Source organism: Sciurus vulgaris, assembly GCF_902686455.1.
Source record: "Sciurus vulgaris genome assembly, chromosome: 14".
In the NCBI taxonomy this organism is placed as follows: Eukaryota; Metazoa; Chordata; class Mammalia; order Rodentia; family Sciuridae; genus Sciurus; species Sciurus vulgaris.
Window position 1 is genome coordinate 73,421,356 of NC_136475.1, and position 17,803 is coordinate 73,439,158.

Below are 17,803 nucleotides of genomic sequence, written 5' to 3' on the forward strand. Positions count from 1 at the left end.
AAAGGAGATCCTACTCCTCAAATTTAGAATTTTTTTTTCTTTTTTATGCCCTTAAAATACTAAGTCAAAGTGGTTTTGGGGGTTAGGGGTATAGCTTGGTGGTAGAGCATTTGCTTAGCTTGCACAAGACTCTGGGTTCCATCGCCAGCCTGTGGAGGGCAGATGAGAGAGATGGGGGGCATAGGTGGGGAACACTTTCAATTACAATACACAGTTGACCTAAAGGAATTAGTGAACTTATATGTGTCACTGTTATTACTAATTAGAAGTTTTTTGTTTCTAGTGCTGGGAATGAACCCAGGGCCTTGAGCTGGTTTGGCAAGTGTCCTATCACTGAGCTACACCCTACTCACATTTTAAAGGCTTGCTATTCTGTAAAGCAGAGCTTCCTAAAGAGTGTGCTGAGAATGGGTGATAGGTATACTAACTATTAATTTCCTCAGTTCTCAGAAAAGCCAGATGGGACTCAGTACATCCAAAGACACCTGCCAATTACCATCCCTGGACCAGTAGCCCCCCGGTTGAAGCATCTTTTTCCATTTATCCCAGGGTGCTACAGAAATAATCATTTTAAAAATATGTACCATGATGTAAAAAAGTCAATAAGCCCTATACAAAAGAAGAATAGTATAGCAATTAAGAGAACACCCTGATAATAAATTTATTATCCCAATTTTAAACTTAGTACCTTAGTGTAAAATTAGGATAAGAAAATTACTTACTTCATATAGTTATGGGGGAGAATTAAATAAGCTATTCTATGTAAAACATTTAGCACAGGGCCTAGCATATACAAAGTGTTCAATATTATTTTCAATATTTTAAGGAATGCCATAAATCTTGATATATCTGGGAAACTGCATTTACTTAACCTTTTGTTAAGTAAATAAAATATTATTACTTTAAAAATATTATAATCTAGGGAAGAAGCTTAGTGACAGAGTGCTTGAAAGAGGCCCTGAGTTCAATTCCCAGAACTGTTAAAAAATTTTTTATTTTTAATCTAGTTCATAGTTACTTCTTTGGGAATTTATTCTAAAGGAAGAAACAGAAATGCAGTCCAGGAATATGCTATAAAAAGGCTAATTACAACATTATTTATAAAATGAAAATTAGAAAACATATAAAAGAATGTTTAAAAATATTTGACAGGGAATACTGTGCAAGTATCCAAAAATACCTTGTTTAAGGAGTATTTAATGAGATACTTAAAACACACCATTAAGACATACTTAAACAATATTAAGATATAATGTTTAAAAAAAAGTCAGGCATAAAATTGCAAATGTGTACAATTCTAAGTATGCAAAATAATTTCTATGGATGCACAGAGAAAGAGTGGAAGGAATAAAATAGAAATGTTAATAGATGTTATCTCTGGATATGAGATTATCTACAATACATTTTCATAACACTCATGGGGTTGTTTAAACTTGAACAGGCATTTTCAGAAAGCTTTCTTTTCTTGATTGTCCTAGTGTATAAGTTAGAACGACCTAAAAAGACCCTTGTCTATCTGCACTTCTTTAAGCTTCAAAGTGTGGATATATATATTTTTTTGGTCCCCAGTCCTTTTTATTTTGAGTCAGGGTCTCACTAAGTTGCTGAGGGCCTCGCAAAGATGCTGAGGCTGGTGTTCAACTTGTGATCTTCCTGTCTCAGCCTCCTGAGACACTGGAATTACAAGTGTATGCCACAGCACATTTTTTTATTCCCCCCCTGGTGCTGGGATAAAACCCTGGACCTTGACCATGCTAGATAAGCCCTCTACCACTGAGCTATAGCCCAAGACACATACGTCTGCTTTTGTTTTCACCTTACTTTATCAATTAGTGGTTAACATGGCAGGTTAGTAGACTTTCAAAACACAGAAACTTTTGAAAATTACCAATAATTGATACTACCAGAATGAAAAACTAATCTGAACTTGTAAAGACTTCAAAATAAAAGAACATTTTGAAAGAAATAGTTGTCCTACTTTGAAGTACATGACAAAGGAAAGTTCTTAGAAAATAAAATTATTTCCAATTAGCACATCAACTATTCTATTCTATAATGTTTCCTAAAAAGACTTATAATAGGTTTTTCTTAGGTAGATGACATGCCTAAAATCTCATTCACATCATTTGGTAAATATGATTTTTCATCACACAAAACTTAATACATACGTCAGTCCTGTCTGTTTTTAAATAATACCTCATTTTAGAGCTTAAGTTAAGAGATTTTATTTTATGATTGTCTGCTTAAAGAAGACTTGAGAACCTTTGAGTTAATTCTCCTTTCTCTTCAGAATATACTTTCTTGTTGATTTAAGAGTTAATGAAATGAAGAAAAGACCTGTTTTAGTGAGAAATTAGTTGGATGCTTAAAATTAATAGTAAATAAAAACATACCTTCAGAGACATAAGCAAATGGTTTATTCCGAATAGAAAGCATCGTGAACAGGTTGAAAGAAAGAGCCACAAAAGTACCAACTAATAATCTTCCCCTAAAAAGAATAATAACATATTCACCTTTATTTTTTCTTGGAAATATTAATTTATAATTTCGGAATGTAAAAAGACTAAGAGATGGCAAGGTAAGAGTGGTGTGCTTCAGTGGACTGGTATTTCTGGAGCCAAAATCTTAATATGGCTGCATAGTCCATATCCTGTCAATTGTTGCTGTATCTTACACAGGATAAAAAAGGAATCAGAATTAACTACCTTTTATAGGTAATTGCTGTTGCAAATTTATATAAACACTAATGGTATTTGGTTTACAATACAATGGACAAATCAGACTTCTGAATTAATTATCAGACTAGGTAAGGCCCATATAGTTGGAAACTATACAGGTGACTAAGTACAATATTTAGGCAGTCAAATTTGAAATTACAGAAGACTAGAAAGAACTGGCTTAGTGTGCTGACTTGAATCTGTAAACAAGGAAGGAGTTGAGGCAAAATAGACACATCTTCCTGTGCAGTATTAAAATATCCATGGCTTAGGGTGAACATATTAAGGGTGAAAAGTAAGAGTCTTGGGATTTTGTTTTTGAAATGCCTATGAAAATGCATATTGTCACACCCTGAACTCTTTATACTGGATAAAGTAACTGTTATTGAATACTACATCAGTTAATGATTATAATCAAGCTTATTAGTAAATTAGTAAATTATGTTATGTAAAAAATAAAATCTCACGTGTGGATTTCAGGCTGCTCCAAAAAGCGTTCTGCACTAAAAGAAAGAAAAATTTATTAAGTAAGTTCTACAAATTATAAAACTAGAAAGTTATATTGAATATATAAGTAATCTACCTTAAAGTTCACAAAATCTTTTCAACATCATCATCATCATTATTATTATTATACCAGGGATTGAACCTAGGGGCACTTAACCACTGAATCACACCCCTTTTTTAAAAAATTTTTTTTTCATGTAAGGGAGTTTATTAAGCAGACAGGCAGAGTGTCTCCCTGCACCATGAGAGAGTGTGCACAAGAGAGAGAGAGTGAAAGCCAGGAAGAGACAGAGAGAGAGAAAATGGTGGGGGAGTTATTCTTAAGCAGTGGGATTTCGTGGGCTAATAACAATGGACCAATGGTTGGCGAGGAGGTTCGTGGACTAACAATCTGGACCAATTACTGGCTAGGAATTTTGCGGGCTAACAATCTGGGTTGTAAAGTGGTGTGGGGGAGCAGAATAATGGCAGCGCAAAATAGCAGATCTGATGCCAACATTCCTCCCTTTTTGTTTTTATAGATACCGGGGGTGGGGCGATGGTCTTTCTTCTGTAGCGTCTTCCTGCTGGTTAGGGGCGAACAGTCTCATTTCAATCTGAAGCCGGTGATGGATGTGGAGGAGAGCATCCGGGCAAATGGAAGGTGAGACCAGTGTCTGGGGCTCTGGGGCATCAGATGGGATTCCACTTGCCTAAGTGGTGGTAGAAGAGCCCATCCAAGTCACGGCACCAATGTAAGCACCCAGAAACCACCGTGGATGTGGGAACTCACGGAAGAGAGTTTATTAAGCAGACAGAGTGTCTCCCTGCAGGGTGAGAGTGTGCACAAGAGAGAGTGAAAGTCAGGAGGAGAGAGAGAGAGAGAGAGAGAGAGAGAGAGAGAGAGAGAGAGAGAGAGAGAGAGAGAGAGAGAATCCTTTCTTTAAAATTTTGAGACAGTGTTGCTTAGGGCCTTGCTAAATTGCTGAGGCTGGCTTTGAACTTGCAATCCTCCTGCATCAGCTTCCCAAGTCGCTAGGATTATAGGCATGTGCCACTGTGCCCAGCTTCACAATCTTTGAATATTACAATCAACTATAATTAGCAGTGATGTGGCACGGGGACTTACAAATTATCCTTAATATGTAATGTCAGTCTTTCTCTACCACCCCTGATTCATAGGTTTGTAACAAAGATCAAGAAATGTTTCACTGGGTGGGCACAGTGATGTACACTTATAATCCCAGTGGTTTGGGAGGCTGAGGCAGGAGGATCAGGAATTCAAAGCCAGTCTCAGCAAAAGGGAGGGGCTAAGCAAGAGAGACCCTGCCTCTAAATAAAATACAAAAAATAGGGCTGGGGATGTGGCTCAGTGGTCAAGTACCCCTGGGTTCAATCCCCGGTAACCCCACCCCCATAAAAGAATGTCCAACTGAATCTTTCTTTCATTCATTCCAACCTATGACTGAATTTAGGAACAACGAAGAAGTAAATAAAAGAAGTGAAAAAGAATGGAAAAAGGTCTGAAAGAAGAAGAAATTGTACCATTAAGCGTTCTAGCAGTTCTCAACTTAATTTGCATACACTTCAAACTAAATGTGTCTCAATGAATTCTTTCAGGTTCTCAAAGGTGACAGGTGGGATTTAGAATAACATATAGGTGGGCACAGTGGTGGGTGCTTATAATTTCAGTAACTCGGAAGGCTGGGGCAGGAGGATTCCAAGTTGAAGGTCAGCCTCAGCAACTTTGTGAGACTGTCTCAAAATAAAAAACTGGGAGCGCAGCTCCATGGTAAAGTGCCCCTGGGTTCAATCCTCAGTACCAGGAAAAAAAGTAACATATATACAAATGTACCTTTCTTTTAATATAAAGAGGGCTCCCAACTGTGCCAAGACTGTGGAGGCAAATACAGCAAGGACTTCTAATCTTTCAAACCTGAAATCAGAAAATTAAATCAGATCATTATAATTTCTTTTTTGGGGGGGTACTGGAGATTGAACTCAGGGGTACTTGACCACTGAGTCACATCACCAGTCCTTTTTTGTATTTTATTTAGAGACAGGGTCTCACTGAGTTGCTTAGCACCTCACTTTTGCTGAGGCTGGTTTTGAATTTGCTATCCTCCTGCCTCAGCCTCCCAAGGTGCTGGGATTATAGGCATGCATCACCGTACCCAACAGATCATTATAATTCTTTCAACTCACAAACCAGTTTCTCTAGAACACACTTACATTAATTTATTCACTCATTAATATACATATATGCAGTCTATTATTAGACAATGTTAGAACAGATTACGGAAGGATAACGAACAATGAAAATCACATGTTAATTTAAAAAAATTTAAATAGTACAATATATAGTATCAGGACCCACTTCTGGCCCTTAAGTTTCTAGAAATAACCATTTTTAACAGACACACTCAATCGACCTATCTTATGACACTGGTTAGTGTCTAACCTATTATTTCACCTAAACTTATAAGTAATTATGAGAATTACTTTACCCACTTTATTTTCCCTCCCGAAAAGATAGAAATGGGACGTAAAAGGAAAAGAAACTGTTTAGAGTCAAATATTTAGCAAGTGGAGAAATAAGATTTTCAAGCTCAGGCACTTTGATTTCAGAGTTCATTATTTTAACTATCTCTCACTTTTATACATAATTATAATTCATTATGAATATTCTTTATATGTAATCCCTGGACTATAAATTGGAGGTCAGGGGTGATAGTTTTATTCATCTTAATTTTTCCACAACATAAAGATTAATCATACCCAATACCTGTGATAAGTAAAAATACTTAAGATTTCTTAAGGAAATAATCATGGAGGTTCATAAAAGAATGATATAATTAGGGATCTTTATTATATTGCTGTCTGTAAGGGGAAAATGTTGGAATCAGTAATAGAACAGTATACATTATTAAAAATATAACAGAGCAAGGCATGGTGGCACTTGCCTATAATCACATTAACTCATGAAACAGGAGAAAAACAAGTTCAAGGCCAGCCTCAGCAACTGAGACCCTCAGCAACTTAGTAAGAACCTGTCTTAAAATAAAGAATAAAAAGGGTTGGGGATATAGCTCAGTGTTACAGCTCCTCTCCTCTAGGTTTAATCTCCAGTGCCAGAAGAAAAAAAAAAACAAAATAAAACCTAGAAGTGTATTTACTGACATGATTAGGTTATAAAAAAATAAATGCAACAATGTTACGTGCAAAGATTGATAAGCTGACATCAAATGCATATGGAAATATAAAATGTGAAGAAAAACAATTTTTTTTTCTTATTGGGGATTAAATCCAGGGGCATTTAACCACTGAGCCATATCCCCAGCACTTTTTTATATTTTACTTAGAGACAGGGTCTCATTGAGTTAATTGGTGCCTCCCTAAATTGCTTAGGCTGGCTTTTGAACTCAAAATCCTCCTGCCTCAGCCTCACAAAATTCTGGTATTACAGGCATGCGCCACCACGCCTGGTGAGAAACACAATCTTGAAGAACGAAGTTATAAGATATATACTACCAAATATCAAGACTTATTTCAAAGTTATAGAATTAACATAGTGTGGGAAAGAGAATTTAGAACAGATCAATACATGTACAGTCAACTGATTCATGAAAAAGGAGCACATATAAGTAGAGAGAGGGTGAGTTTTTTTTCCTGTAATAAATAGTGCTGCACCAACTGAATATCTATGTGAAAACAAACATGCTTGAGCCCTGCCTCACAGCTTACACAGAAATCAACCCCAGTTAGACTGCAGGCCTACATATGAAAGGTCAAACAGTAAGACTTCTCTGGATGATAACAGAGAAGAATATCTTTGACCTTGAGGGAGGCCAGGACTTCTGAACAGGTACATGAAATGTACTAACCACAAAAGAAAAGAATGACAGGGGCTGGGGTTGTGGCTGAGTGGTAGAGTGCTTGCCTGGCATGTGTGAGACCCTGGGTTCACCTCTCAGCACCACAGATAAAGAAATGAATAAAATAAAGGTTCATCAACAACTGAAAAAATATTTTAAAAATAAAAGAAAAAAAGAACGACAAATGAACTCATCATTGAGATAAAAAATTATATTTATCATAAGGAACTATTATGACAAAAAGAAGATTTTTATATATAAAGTAGATTGACTCTTGTAGTCCAATGTGAAAAAGGTAAAACACTTAAAAGACTTTAAATGACATTTCACAGAAGAGGAAATATGAATGGTAATAAACAAATGAAAATGTGCTCAATTTAATCATCAGGAAATGATTTAAAGCCACAATGCAATACCATTGTGTACCCCAAAGTGGCTTTAAAAAAAAAAATGACAGCTGTTAGTAAAACACTTAAAACTCTCAAACACTGCCAATGGGAGTGTAAACTGGTGAAACTATTCTGGAAAATTATCTGGTATTATCTTATTTTCTAATAATGAGCATATGCAATCTTGATTAATTTAAAACACACATACTCAACATGAAATGAGTACATAGGTACACTAAAAGACATGTACAAGTATGTTTGTTTGTAAGTTTATTTATAATAGCTGAAAGCTGAAAATGACCCTAATGCCTTTCAACAGTTAAACAACCTGTAGTATATTCATACAACAAAATATTAGAGCAATGAATAAGAATGAACTACTGGGGCTGGGATTGTGGCTCAGTGGTAGAGCACTTGCCTGGCATGTGTGAGGCACCAGGTTTGATCCTCAGCACCACATAAAAATAAACTTAAGGGGCTGGGGAGAGAGCTCAGTCAGTAGAGTGCTTGCCTTGTAAGCACAAGGCCCTGGGTTTGATCCCCAGCACCCTCCCCCCCCCTAAAAAAATTTTAAAAAATAAAGATACTGTATCCACCTATAACTAAAAATATTTTAAAAAAAAGAATGAACTACCGCTATGAGAGATGCCATCCATATGATGTTTAGTAATAGGCAAAACTAATCTGGAAAGACAAAAATAAAAAAATTGTATACTTTTGGCAGAAGAATGAAATTATGGCATTTGCCAGTAAATGGATGAACCCAGAGGTTTTCATGCTAAGTGAAATAAGCTAATCCCAAAAACCAAAGGTTGAATGTTCCCTCTGATATGCAGATGCTGACTCACAATGCGGGGAAGGGAAGGGGGACAGGAATCCCAAGGACAGAATGAATCAGACATGACTTTCCTATGTTCACATATGAATATACAACCCGTGTAACTCCACATCATGTACAAACACAAGAATGGGAAGTTATACTCCATGTATGTGTGATATGTCAAAATACATTCTACTGGCGTGTATAAATTAAAAGAACAAATAAAAAACATTAAAAAAAGAAAAAAATTGTGTACTTTTGGCAGAGTCTGATTTTCAGAGAATTTGGGGGGACTGGCAATATATAATGATCTAGATGGTAGCTATACAATAGGTATATTTATTTATTGAAATTCATCAAATCACACAGGATATGAGAAAACAAGATAGGGTCCCTATTTCTATGAAACTTTAAAAGAGGGATAAAGAAAAACAAATAATTTATTTGATAAATTCTGTACACAGAATTACAGTAGTCTGATGTGACAAGAGGCTGATGTGAGATTGTATCATCCAGTCACTTATGATAATTTATGATCTGAATAATAAGATGGAGCCAGTACCCTGTGCTTCTGGGAACCCCTGTAATCTCAGCAATTCAGGAAGCTGAGGTAGGAGGACCACAAATTTGAGGCTAACAAATTCAACCCTGTATCAAAATCAAAATAAAAAAGGGCTAGGGATGTAGCTCAGTAGTAGAGCACCACTGAGGTGCTGGGGTACAGCATCCCTAGCACTACAAAATAAGAAAAAAAAAAAAAAAAAAAAAAAAAAGGATGAGCCAGTCTTGCAAGGATCAGGTAAAAAACAGTTTGGGCAAGAGAACAGCTACAGCTTGTACAAAGGTCGAACACATGAATTGTCTTCTCTTATGTATTTTAAGTGATTGTGCTTATTTTGTGGATTGATTCCCAAAGCATGGGTTACTTGGTTTGAAAGAAGGCATCAAATCTACCCAACTTATGCCAAAATAAACAAATGAATGAAACAACAACAACAAAATGTCTAGTGCAGGAATGAGTTACTTGTGTTCACATAACTGAAAGTAAGACAGCATTGCATACAGGGGTTCAAAGTGGTAAGTTGAAGAGAAGTTGGCAGAAGACAGCTCATGTAAGGTTTCTGCAAATTAGGGAAGGGAGTCAGGTTATAATTCTATGTATGATGGAAAATAACTGGATGGTTCTAAGTAGGAGAGTGAGAGTATGATTTAAACCTTCTGATTGCTACATGGAGAATGGAATATTGAGGCAAGAGCAGAAACATGGGGGATCAGTTAGGATGCCGGACATTAGTTAAGGTATGAAAGGAACGTAGCTTGGCCTGGGATGATAGCAGTGGACACAGAAGTGGGTATGAGGGTTAATTCTGGGTATGTTTGCAGGTTATCTTTACATAACCCGCTGATAGATGTGGGTAATTAGAGAAAGAAATCATGGGTAACTCTTAAATTTTTTGCTTGAGAAACTGAGTGCTGGTGGTATTTACTGAGATGGGGAAAACCTCAGAGGAATGTTTTGGGGGGGGAACTAGAATTCTATCCTAATTTTCTGTTTTGTTTTGTTTTTTTGTACCAGGGATTGAACCCAGGGGTGCTTAACTACCAAGCCACATCCCCAGACCTTTTAAATATTTTATTAGAGACAGGTCCTCGCTGAGTTGCTTTGGGCCTTGCTAGTTTGAACTCTTGATCCTCCTGCCTCAGCCTCCCAAGTTGCTGTGATTACAGGTGTGTGCTATGGTGCCCGGCTCTATCCTAAGTTTAAGACACAAATTAGATATCCATGTAAAACTGCCAAGAAGGTAGTCTGAACTCCAGGTAGTTCTAAGGTTGGAGAACTAGATTTTGGAGTCACTAAATACAGATAGTACTCGATTGATTGTAGTACACTACAGATAGTTGTGATTGATTGCAATTATACTTGAGTGTTTAACTTTATTGTCTAAATGCTCCCTACTTTCCTATTCACTCAAAGCAAGTGTGACAAAACTGGGAGCTGCCATGCACTTATATGACCTTGTCTCATGTCCACAGTAATTAATCTAAAGACTGATGCCTGGACTGGGGATGTAGCTAAATGGAAGAGTCATGCTTAGTATGTATGTGTGAAGCCCTGGGTTTGATCCCTAGCACAACACAAAAAAAGACTGATGATACCTGTTCCAAACGCAGTCAATAAACAGTTCTTTCATGATTTTCTAAACTAGAGAAAAGTCCCTTCCACTCTAGGATGAAGAGGAAAAGATACAAGTTAAGGTCTTATTAGGAATTATTTCAGCTTGGTGCAGAAAAGTGGTCTGAGGGACTAAACCATCTGATATGCAGAGAAAAGTAGGTTTGAAAGAAAAGAAAGAGGCAATGTCCTCAGTGATCTAATGCCTATGCCAATTACTGTCTTCCTGTTATATAAATATCAAAGTCCTGATTTTTACCTTAAAACAGTTTTAAATTAGATTTCTGCCCTTTGCAAACATAATAGTTGACTAAAAAGTAACAGATTTCCAGATAGGGATATACATACCTTAAGACTGATTTTCCTTTTTTTTTTTTCTTTTTTAATTTTATGACTGATTTTCATAGTAATAGTTCAACTCTATTACATTTCAATAGTACTTAGAATTATCCTTATTTTGCATTAGAATTTCATGTTTACTTTAACCCATTGTTTAAATAAAATTTGATTTTGTACAAAAGGATATAATCTCAATGGATGATACAGTGAAGAAGGATAGGTCTGGCCTAAGAGTTTCTTTGCTAAAGTAAATTTCTTCTTTCAAGTTGTTTCGTTGGGCCAAGTGTGGTGGCATATGCCTATAATCTCAGTCACTTGGGAGGATGAAGCAGGTGGATTGCAGGTTCTAGGCCAGCCTCAGCAACTTGGTGAGGCCCTAAGCAACTTAGGGAGACCCTTTCTCAATGTAAAACATAAAAAGGACTGGGGATATAGCTCAGTGGTGGAGCACCCCTGGGTTCAATTCTCAGTACAGAAGAAAACAAAAACAAAAATATAAACCTATCAAGTTGTTTACTTGAATCTGAAAGGAACTGCTTGTTTTCCTAAAACGTTAAAAAACCTCTAGTATGAAAGATAATATAAAAGAGTATGTTCTAACTTTTGACTTTTGGTAATTTCTAAAATTGTAAGAACAGAAATTTCAAAATCTTTTTTGTCTATTGCTATCACAAATCTAAAGTCTTAAGATAAAAATTCATCTTCACCAATGCATATTAATATATATCACATTTACTTTAACATCTAAAAGTTACATTTACATTAATTCTTCATACATTTTTTCTTCATACTTTCTCTAAGAGATCCTCAAATTATTAAAAAACTTAATGTGATAATTTTGTTAATACTTGTTTTATAAAATATAAAGAGCTGAATACAAGCATTTTAATTAAGATCTATATTTTAATAATTCATGTTTCTTTTCTAGAATACTCTCAGAGGATACTTTTCTATTTACTTTCACTATTTGATCACCATGTCACTAAACAGGAAGCATTTATTTTCCATAAATATGATAGCTTGCTCTTTAATATACTGTTATTTTATAACAATAAATTAGCAGAAAACAGAATAATTTGAACTTACCCAAATGAGTAGACAGGGCTAGGTTTCCTCATCATTACCCAGTAACTTATTAAACATGTTATTAAACTAAGTAAAAAGAAAAAATTCAGCATTAGAACTAGAGCTAGAGGAGAACACACAGAAATGAATTTTTTTCTAAGCTGCTGAAAGGGATCAATTCTGGCACAGACTAAATTAATAATAAATTATACTAATAATTTATCATGTAATCACAATTATTGTAATCTAATAATTTATAATCCTAGCACATGGTATACCTAAATGATGAGCATTTTAACATATGAAGAAACAATAAAGTTCTAATTCACCATTAAGTTAAATAGAACTTATATCCATACTTTTTCTACACAATGTTATTTGCCCTAAATAGTTTCCAAAACCAAGAATAAGTTTAAAAAGTTACAACAATAATGGCAATATATTTTATTATAGGATATATATTTTTAACATTGATAAGCTTTGCTTAATTTTTTTTTTTTTTTTTTGGTACCAGGGATTGAATTTAGGGGCCTTCTGACCACTGAGCCATATCCCCAGCCCTATTTTGTATTTTATTTAGAGACAGGGTCTCACTGAGTTGCTTAGCACCTCAATTTTGCTGAGGCTGGCTGTGAACTTGTGATCCTACTGTTTTAGCCTCCCGAGTTGCTGGGATTATAGGCATGTGCCACCACGCCCAACAATTTTGCTTAATTTTTATCAAAAGTTCAACTAAATAGTAATAATACCTAGATGGGATAAAATTACATTCATTTTTCAAGTATAGTGGAATTCACTACAAAATTACTTTCTGCAGTATGAAATTTAGGTCACCAGTACCTGTTGTGTACCCAATTAAGCAGGTTTAGTTACCTGATTAATATAAAGACATAACACTCCTATTACATGGATCTTGAAGACATCTATGTCTAAGTATGTTGTAATCTTCATATGGAAAACATAAAAGGTTCCATTAAGTAGACAGCCAACAGACTATCTCTGTAGTTAATGATTCCTTACTTCTCTGTTATTAACTATCTCTCATTTCTTTTCCCATCCATACAATGAGAACTTGTATGTTCTTACATGACCCTGCTCCCAGGCTATGGTTGACTCTTCCAAAAGTAGGCACCGGCATAAGCGGGGTCAAAATCCTGCTCTGGAAAAGTCTGGAATTGGAAATGCAGCATTCCAAGCTTAATCTGTCTGCTCCTTGTACAGTAGAAATGCAAATGTAAAAGTTGAGAACAACATTTGTATTTCTACCCCTGAACTTGCGAGCATGGAAAAAAGATCTATAGGAAGAAAGTAGTTACAAGGAATCTAGGCAAAGAGAATCAGAGATGAAAGATGGAGAGAACAAGTTAGATTAGTCCAGTGCTCTGTTCTCTAAGCTCAAAACTTTTTTTAAAATTTATTTTTATTGTAAACAAATGGGATACATGTTGTTTCTGTTTGTACATGGAGTAACAGCATACCATTTGTGTAATCATACATTCACATAGGGTAATGAGGTTTGATTCACTGTTATTTTTTCCTCCCCCCCACCCCTCCCACCCCTCTTTTCCCTCTATACAGTCCCTCCTTCCTCCATTCTTGCCCCCCTCCCATCCCCCATTACGTATCATCATCCGCTTATCAGCGAGATCATTCGTCTTTTGGTTTTTTGAGATTGGCTTATCTCACTTAGCATGATATTCTCCAATTTCATCCATTTGCCTGCAGATGCCATAATTTTATTATTCTTTATAGCTGAGTAATATTCCATTGTATATATATACCACAGTTTCTTTATCCATTCATCAGTTGAAGGACATCTAGGTTGCTTCCACAGTCTGGCTATTGTGAATTGAGCAGCTATGAACATTGATGTGGCTGTATCTCTGTAGTATGCTGATTTTAAGTCCTTTGGGTATAGGCCAAGGAGTGGGATAGTTGGGTCAAATGGTGGTTCCATTCCAAGCTTTCTGAGGAATCTCCACACTGCTTTCCAGAGTGGCTGCACTAATTTGCAGCCCCACCAGCAAGGTATGAGTGTACCTTTTTCCCACATCCTCGCCAACACCTATTGTTGCTTGTATTCTTGATAATCGCCATTCTTATTGGGGTGAGATGGAATCTTAGTGTAGTTTTGATTTGCATTTCTGTTATTACTAAAGATGGGGAACATTTTTTCATATGTTTGTTGATTGCTTGTAGATCTTCTTCTGTGAAGTGTCTATTCATATCCTTAGCCCATTTGTTGATTGGGTAATTAGTATTCTTTGTGTAGAGTTTTTTGAGTTCTTTATATATTCTAGAAATTAGTGCTCTATCTGAGGTATGATTGGCAAAGATATTCTCCCACTCTGTAGGCTCTCTCTTCACATTTCAGCAAAACTTTTGTCCTCAGATTTCATGAAATGCCCCTAAACGTCCCTGAGATAGTTTCAGTGGGAATCTGATGCTTACGATCAACAGTGTCATGGCTAACTTCCTGAGTGTACTTCACAGGCATCAAAGTTCTTAGAGTAGGCTAATTCCATTTCAAATTCAATTAAGTATCAAGAATTTGGTATTTACATTGAAGCTACAGTAAAAATGTTTGATTCTGAATGGGTAGATGGATGGTTTTTGTGCTGTTGGTGAATGCAGATGAGAATCCTCAATAATAGAAACCTGAAAAATTCACTGTGTGTTTCTGAATATTAATATATGAAAATTTTACCCTTACAAAGTGAATGAAAGTCTCTGAAACATTTCCTACAATTCAGTAATTTTAAGAAAATTTTAATAATCCTGAAATCAGCATAAGTCTTACAATTTATGGTACATCACACAGTTGAATTGGTAGCCCTTTTGCTTTTTCTTAGAGATATATAAAATAATTATGTCATAATTATGTGTCATAATTGTTGGGATCTAAAATTTGATGAAATATGACACACTGATCTACTTTATTTCCCATTACTATAAATATCTACTAAATCAACACCCAATCATTGATAACTCATTCAATGTTTAATTTTACTTATGGGTATACATCAATTCTCAATAATTTCTATAGTTTAATAACACTATCATGGTATTAATGTTCTCCATTAAAACATATGTCTACACGCCTATGTAAAACAATAACTTTTATTAACATTTAACAATCTAAAACCAGAAATACATTTTATTTTTTTGTGCCTGAGACTAGTAAAGATCTAGATAAACCTAAATCACAATTCTTTTTGTCTCAAATACTATATATTGATACTTGAATTATATGGCAGATTATAGACCTCTAAAGAAAAAATATCTCACTGGGTGCACTGGCCCATGCCTGTATTCCCAGCCACTCGGGAGGCTGAAGCAGAAGGATTGCATGTTCAAGGTCAGCTTCAGCAACTTAACAAGGCCCAAGTAACTTAGCAAGATCCTGTCTCCAAAAAAAAAGACTGGGGATGTGGCTCAGTGATAAAGTACCTCTGGGTTCAATCCCCAATACCCTTCTCCCCACAAAAAACAACCTCCTCAAATTAAATGGAAAGAAGGAGGCAATATCATTTAATTATTTTTATTTTATTATTTATTACCATGATTTTACTACTTATTATCAGATATGGCTAAAAATAATATTATTTCAAGTAACATTTTGAGCTACATTTATTTATTTATTTATTTAGTTGTGGTACTCAGGATTGAACAGACTGCTCTCCTGCTGGGTTAAATCCTAAATCCTTTCTGTTTATTAATTATTATTATTATTACATTATTTTTGGTACTGGGGTTTGAACTCAGGGACGCCTAACCATTTAGCCACATCACCAGCCCATTTTTGAATTTTATTTAGAGACAGGATCTCGCTGAGTTGCTTACCTCGATAAGTTGATGAGGCTGGCTTTGAACTCACAATCCTCCTGCCTCAGCCTCCCGAGCCACTGGGATTACAGGCATGCACCACATGCCCTGATCTATCTATCTATCTCTCTATCTCTCTATCTATCTATCTATCTATCTATCTATCTATCTATCTATCTATCTATCTATCTATCGGTACTGGAAAATGAACCCAGGAGTGTCCTACCTCTGAACTACATTCCCAGACCTTTTAACATTTTTTTGATGTATGGTCTTGCTTATTAATTGCTGGAATTAAAGGCATGTGCCACTATGTGCTATTTAGATTCTTAACTTGTGCTTCTGCCAATATGTCTTCCTCCTTATAAGCATTATCAGTTTCTTGTTTATCCTTCACATGAATATTTATAAAAATATGAGCAAATGGTATAGTGCATGGTATAGTGAGCAACTTTTCATAAGAGCCATTTATATTTCTTTTTTTCTGTGAACTCTGTTTTGAATGTTTTGTTTTCTTTCTTTATCTTACTAAACTGGTAAGATGTGAGATGACACAATACCTGTATCATGAGATGAAATGAGGTGAATGACAAAGGCACTGTGACACAGTGTTATGCTACTATGTAAGCATTACTTGAACACAGCACTGCATGGTGCACTGTAACAGACAGTTGATCTGATAACTGAGACAACTGCTAAGAGACTATCAGGTGTTTCTATAGTATAGACACCCTGGAAAAAGGGATGATTCATATCATGGGTTGGATACAGCATGATGGTGCCACATTTCCACACTACTCAGAAAGGCAAGCAATTTAAATTTTATGAATTTTTTATTTCCGGAATTTTCCATTTAGTATTTTTGGACTACAGTTATCATGGGTAACTGAAACTGTAGAAAGAGAATCCATGAATAAGGTGGGATTACAATATCACTGGAATATGTCAGACTGGTTTGATTAACTTAGGGAGAATAGACATTTTTTTAATAAGTATATGGTTTACTTTATTTTTTCAGGTCTTTTTAAAAATTTTATTAAAGCAGAATTATTTCAAAGTTTTCTTCATATAGAATATCTATATCTTAAGTTTATGCCTGGATATTCATCTTTTCTATTAGTATACAGATGAAACATTTTCTTTTGTTATGTCTCTAACTTTTTCATTTGTAGATATGGTCTACATTGATAATTTTACTTATTTAGCAAATTACTTTCCTTTAAGCAAAGAAACCTTCATATATTCAGTGCAACAAAATTTTGGCTATAAAATATTAAGGAGATTTTTTAAAAACTTACCTAAAAAGATCGAAAATAGTCAGGTAAGTATAGGCAGTTAAAGCTGCAAAACCACAAAAAGAACGATTAACATGTTATTTAATTAAATGCAGAAAATCACCAAAATTGTTTATCAGTGATTATACATTACCAAAAAAGAAACAGTCTGGAGTCACTGACAATCCTCATATATTGGTAATTACATAGTAATTTTTTTTTTCTTTTTACATAGTAAATTTGATTAATACATGTAGTCAAGGTTGGTGAGCACAAAAGCTCATTTTAGAACCTGATTTCTGAATCGGAAACAAATGAAGCACCAAATAGTCACCATTTTTCTGCCTGCTTTTGTCATTTCAGTACTATTTTAAATGTATCTTTTAAATAACAAGAAGAAAATAATGATGCATCAAAACATCAGAGGTGAAGACAGAATAAAAAAATTATAAAATTTAATTTTTAAGGAAAAGCCAACGAACCTCAAAATTGTACTTGTAAATTATGTAAAGTTTTAATATCTCACTCTAAAAAGAACTCTCAATTTCACAAATATCCAGATTGAAAGGTGCTTTTTAAAAACTAAGAACTCATTTAAAATGATAATGTCCTAGCAGGGCTTGGTGGGGCATACAACTTGGGAGGCTAAGGCAGGAGGATTCCAAGTTCAAAGTCAGCCTCAGCAACTAAGCCAGACCCTGTCTCAAAATGAAAAATATAAATAGCTGGGGATGTGACTCAGTGGTTAAACAATCCTGGGTTCAATTCCTAGTCCAAAAAAAAAAAAAAAAAAAAAAAGAAAGATAAGTCCTAACAAGTCAACTTTATGGTTCACAGGGC

General features: G+C 35.2%; 1 protein-coding gene across 4 annotated transcripts in view; it reads right to left on the reverse strand.

The window, feature by feature from the left end:
• SLC30A6 (solute carrier family 30 member 6) overlaps positions 1-17,803 on the reverse strand; it is a 49,898-nt gene that overhangs the window by 16,901 nt on the left and 15,194 nt on the right. Inside the window, exons 4-8 of one of the 4 annotated variants that reach the window (XM_079109971.1) lie at positions 16,988-17,030; positions 11,886-11,951; positions 5,059-5,139; positions 3,185-3,220; positions 2,394-2,488 (exon numbers count right to left, since the gene is read on the reverse strand). In XM_079109971.1, coding sequence (XP_078966097.1) covers positions 2,394-2,488; positions 3,185-3,220; positions 5,059-5,139; positions 11,886-11,951; positions 16,988-17,030 — 321 coding nt within the window. Of the gene's footprint in view, positions 1-2,393; positions 2,489-3,184; positions 3,221-5,058; positions 5,140-11,885; positions 11,952-16,987; positions 17,031-17,803 lie in introns of those variants that run through there. The other 3 variants (XM_079109972.1, XM_079109973.1, XM_079109974.1) reach the window with 3 other exon arrangements.